At 35.8% G+C, this 5,728-nt stretch overlaps 1 protein-coding gene across 1 annotated transcript; it reads left to right on the top strand.

Moving 5' to 3' along the window:
• Positions 1–728: 728 nt before the first annotated feature.
• Positions 729–4,707, top strand: LOC107839161 (bifunctional protein FolD 4, chloroplastic). The gene is made up of 5 exons (XM_016682540.2): positions 729–1,158; positions 1,897–2,222; positions 3,212–3,448; positions 3,554–3,721; positions 4,024–4,707. The coding sequence occupies exons 1-5, from the start codon at positions 930–932 to the stop codon at positions 4,192–4,194; spliced, it is 1,131 nt and encodes a 376-aa protein (XP_016538026.2). The 5' UTR covers positions 729–929; the 3' UTR covers positions 4,195–4,707.
• The last annotated feature ends 1,021 nt before the right edge of the window (positions 4,708–5,728 follow it).

Here is a 5,728-nt window from a genome sequence, read left to right on the forward strand (position 1 = left end):
TATCAAAATAAAATATGCCCAATGAAGAATTTAAAAAGAAAAGAAATTTGTCCAAAAAATTTCTTGAGGGGGATTACCCTTTAGATTTCTTTTTAATTAGGGGTGTAAAATTACTCTGAATCGATTGTAGTTTCCAGCCATCTTAACTTAGTTGGAATTGAAATCTAAAATCATTCCGTTCCTTTCAAATTCTAATATTTAAATAATTATATATCAATTATTTTTTACGCTGCAAAAGTTTATAATCTCTTTCAGCTAAAAGGTATGCATCAACAAGGTTTATGATTTAGGTGTGGTGAGATAGTGTGTTACTGTATTTCACTTGTATGATAATTGTCGTCTTCTTTGATCCCCAATTATAACTTTAAGAAAACTGTGAAAAAAAAGACATTTTGATTCATTTTAGGGAGAACAACACCTTTGGTCTATCAATTTTCAGTAAAATATAATTTTAATCTTTACCATGACAACACAATAATTTAACCATCAATTAACTAAATATTTGTTTTTGATCCATTATACATACATAAAAATAATGTTGTACTTGGTCTATTTTATAAAAATACACCACCCTCATCATGAGAAACAATACAAGTTAAATATAAACATGAATAATTAAACATAGAACAACTAAAAATTCTGAAAATTTGTAAATATTCATAAAAAAAATAAAATCAAAACAATAGATTTAAATCAAACATGACATGGACTAAGTCAAAATTTATCTATAACTAAGGGATCAAAATGCTACCATTAATTAGCCCCTTCATTTTAATTTATGCTTTTACTGTTTGGAAAGAAATGTAAAACCCCAAAAACCCTACAGCAAAAAATCTAAAAACCCCAACACACACAACACACAGAGAGAAACGGTGCAAGCAAGCATAGGGTTTCGACTGAGGCCTCAATTTCATCTTCTAGATCGGAAAATGACGTCATCATCTCCGATCACTATCATGAAGATGAAGTTAAACCACTGCTCTCCGTCGCCGCCGTATACCACCGCCGCAGCTCGTCGGCTCCTACCACCGCTTATTGGGCCCCACCAAATTCAGTTGCGTTCCTCTCTGGGTCCCACCCTTCACAACTCCCCATCTTTTTCCGCTAGAGCCATCATGGCTCGTTCAGCGTCTTCCTCTTCCTCCTTCGTCATCACTGGTAAATTCTCCTATAATGTACATGAATGATAATATCTACTTATTATTATTTTTTTTTTTGTAAAATTATAATCTTGGAAATCTGTTTAAGGTTTAGCTACAAGACGACCATTACAAGGATTAAGAGGTTTAAAATGGGATTATTTGATGGTGTAGGTATACAAAGTTCGAACCTTTACTGAATAAACCATCTCGTAAGCCGTTTTAATTGGTTTGAAAGATATTTCGTGTAAGCGTTGTTTGTCAATTTAGCAACTTAACCCTTCTCCGTAAGACGGGGAGCTTTGGAGTAACCGGTAAAGTTGTTGCGATGTGACCAGAAGGTCACGGTTCAAGCCGTGGAAACAGCCTCTAGCAGAAATGCAAGGTAAGGCTGCGTACAATAGACCCTTGTCGTCTGGTCCTTCCCCCGGACCCTGCGCATAGCGAGAAGCTTTTGTGTACTGGCTGCCCATTTTTTTAACCCGTCTCTGCAGGACTTTGTTTTGACAGAAAAATCTACAATTTTCTTAATTGTGTATTTGAAGAGAGATGTTTTTATTAAGCTTCAGCATGTCTTGGTCAGTCAGTTGAGAATTTCGTGCACTCAAAGTGTTGGTCCTTGACTCGCGGTTAGGCTTTTTTTCTTTTTAACGTCTTCGTTTTACTCTGGATTTTTTCTTACATGTTCCCCAACTTTCTTGTTTCGTGGCATTATTGTTTTGGTTCGACTTTTTGAATTATTTGCATTGCTATGCAGCTGCAATGGCTAGTGAAGCATCGGTAAAGGTTATTGATGGGAAAAAAGTTGCAAAAGATATCAGAGACGAAATAAATTCTGAAATATCTAGGATGAAAGATTCGATTGGTGTTGTTCCTGGCCTAGCAGTTATTCTTGTTGGGGAAAGGAAGGATTCTGCAACTTATGTTCGCAACAAGAAAAAAGCTTGTGAAACTGTTGGGATCAAGTCCTATGAAGTGTGCTTGCCCGAGAACTCAACAGAAGAAGAAGTTCTCAAGTATATTTCAGACTTCAATGATGATCCTATGGTTCATGGAATTCTTGTTCAGCTACCATTACCTTCGGTAAGCTACTAAACCTCATTGTTTTTTAGTGCTGAATTTTCTTAGAGTTAAGAATGTCTGACGTGCGATTTCATTTAAATTAGTTTTTCCAAAATGGATTGTGGATGAGTTATGTTCCCAGAATCATGCCTATATTGTTACTCTTGGATCCTAAGAGAAAGAGATCGCAAGATCTACGTCAGTTCAGTTTGTCAAATGTTACACTGTGACATTTTGTGGTTGCTAATCAACAACAACATACCCAATATAGTCCACACGTGGGGCTTGGGGAGGGTGGAGTGTACACAGACCTTAGCGTACCTTTTGTTGGATAGAGAGGTTGTTTCCGATAGACCCTCTGCTCAAGAAAATTGTTTTTCAGAACATGCTTTGAAAGGAATGCAAGAGTGAAAAACCTATGATGAAATATTGAAGAAAGAAAAGTAAAGAAAAGTACCGATAGTAGAATATTAGAGAAAGCCAAAGTTAACTAGATTGTTAATTTGGTGCTTCATAAAACTAGTTCCCAACAGATTTGACCCTTTGTAGTAACAGTAATTGGAAATAAAAGTAGCAGTTGTTCAATTGAAAATTGATACAACCTCGATTTATTAGTATATTTATTTTCGAAGGTATTATTATAAATGTAACTCATCGATATGTTTGTTGGGCAATGTAGTGATAGTAATGCAGTAGTATTATCTTTTTTTATGGTGCTTATGACATGCATCATATTGGTTTATTTTGTATGGTTCTATAACTCTTTGACAGGTGTATAAGTTAAACAAACCTGTTCTTTTGCTTGTGGTAGTATGTGTTTGATTCAGATGTTTAGCATGTTGCTGTATGATAAGAGAAAATACTCTGCTCAGCTAGTGTTTGTTATTATGGATGAGTTAATAGATCAATGATTCTGACAACTCGAAGCTATTTGACTTCTGATAGAGTTGTTATCTTTCTAGACCCTTTATCTTCTAATTTGAATTGTGTCTTCATCAACCTTGGATCAGCATATGGACGAGCAGAACATCCTAAATGCTGTTTGCATTGAGAAGGACGTGGATGGATTCCACCCACTAAATATTGGTCGGCTTGCGATGCGAGGTAGAGAGACGTCATTTGTCCCCTGTACACCCAAAGGATGCATTGAGCTGCTGCATCGGTACAATGTGGAAATCAAGGGGAAAAGGGCGGTTGTCATTGGCAGGAGCAATATAGTTGGAACGCCTGCTGCCCTGCTGCTGCAGGTAATAGTCTAATAAACAACGATCATCTTCCAATAGAGCCTTTTTCTGATAGCATTTTATTGAGCTCAATGTTTGTGTACTACTTTTGTCTATTTTTTACACTAGAGGGAAGATGCCACTGTCAGCATTGTGCATTCCAGAACCAGGAACCCGGAGGAGATCACAAGACAAGCAGATATCATAATATCAGCTGTAGGCCAGCCAAACATGGTTAGAGGTAGCTGGATCAAGCCTGGGGCAGTTATTATTGATGTCGGGATTAATCCTGTGGAGGTGTGAAAGCTATATACTCTTTTGTCCAATTGTCATCCTCTTGATTATGCATTAACTTTTGTGCCTTATCATGCCCCCCCCAACCACACACACACCATGTTCTTCAAATAAATATGGTAGAATTGCTAGCTCAAGGACCAGTTAAAGAATGTGTTAGTTATTATTTTCTGTTGAACAATATTACGATCGCAGTGTCACACCCCCAAAAGAAAGAAAAATGGAGAAACAACTTCCCTATAGTGGAATGCTTATTTGCCTTCTAATTTCCCAAGATGAGTGCTGATTTTTATTCTGTCCAACAGGATGCTACAAATCCTCGAGGCTATCGACTAGTTGGAGATGTTTGTTACGAGGAGGCCTGCAAGGTTGCTTCAGCTATTACTCCTGTTCCTGGAGGAGTTGGGCCCATGACTATAGCAATGCTTCTCTCTAATACTTTGTTATCAGCAAAGCGAATCCACAACTTCAAGTGAGGTTTTGAAGTCCAGTACTCTAACCAGGCGGGCCATATCATTGAGCTTCTCAGCTGTTTTTCCTGTCTCTTAGTTGCCATGTGTCTACCTTTATGAGCTTGTAGCATGTAAACTAACTTTAGGGAACAAAGCATCTCAATGATCTTCAACTCGAGGGAAAATGATACGCTACCTAAAGGTGGTCAAAGCTGGATGCCATGACAATTTATAGGGCTTGTTAGGGAATAAGGTCTGATGGTGGAAATCAAGTCTTAGTTGAAACAAGCTCGCGCACTATGGTTTCATTGTGCATTTCAGACCCTTTTTTTCCTTTCGGAATATTGTCTTAGGTTGTTGAGTGATCTAACTGAAGCTCTTGTGATCGAACAATTGTTGTATATGTGCTATTAGCTGTAAGGTTTGTTCAACATATATGCAGATTCATATCATTTGAGGAAACATGATACAGCTAAAATGCCTTTTTGAACTCTTAAGAATGTAGCATTATGGCTAATATACACCCATGTATTACAAGTTCTTATTCCTTTAGTAAAATGTTCTACCGGTATAAGTCATAAGATATGGATATTCGTTGTTATATTAAAGGCTTTCTTTTTCTGGTTCAGAGATGCTTTGCTGTTTATATAAGAAGGATGATAGTTGAGGGATTTGGTTAGAACTTCACTTGTATTGTATTAGAGATTGAGGAATTTCATATTGATTTTGGTAATTGCATTCGAATTGCATCCCTGTAATAATATACATTGCAAATCAATATTAGTTAATTTGCAATAAAACTTAAAACATATTTTTCAAAATTTGAGAACATAAAACAATGCTTAATATTCATGCCTAATATTTTTTCATATACATAATTATGCTATGTATATAGGTTGAAATAAACACGCTTCAACTTGTCTAACATAGCCATATACATAACTATACATAACCGTGTTAACGTATAACACCGTTAATAGTCCAGTCCAACAATGTATAACCGTGTTAACGTATAACACCGTTAATAGTCCAGTCCAACAATGTCTGTTTCAACAAATATACATAAAAAAATTATGTATATTGGTTGATATACATAATTGTGCTGTGTATAACACTGTTAATGCATAGCATATACATAAATGTACATATTTTGAAATAAACAACCCATCAGTGTGTGTTTTACCACATATGCATAACAAATTTAAAGTATATGAGCTCATATACATAATAATGTTATGTATATGAGATAAAGATACATAGGAATGGCGTAATATAAAAACTCTCTGCAATTAAAATTTCATATGTATACATACCTTTTTTTTCCAGTTGGATTGCCAATTTGTATGTGAGTGCTGTTACACTCATTTTTGCTGCCCTAACTTGGGAAATCTCATTTCTGTTTGTGTCAAACTGGATATTACGTGCAATAGCAATAAAAAATGAAGGAATGTGTCTCCTTAACTATCTTTGGCAAATAACTTTACTTGGTTAATAATATGCTATTAGAAAGTTATAAATTTTCCTTGCCGATTGAAATTGTCCTGAAAGGTCATGTTAA

The sequence above is a fragment of the Capsicum annuum genome, chromosome 8 (assembly GCF_002878395.1).
Source record: "Capsicum annuum cultivar UCD-10X-F1 chromosome 8, UCD10Xv1.1, whole genome shotgun sequence".
In the NCBI taxonomy this organism is placed as follows: domain Eukaryota; kingdom Viridiplantae; phylum Streptophyta; class Magnoliopsida; order Solanales; family Solanaceae; genus Capsicum; species Capsicum annuum.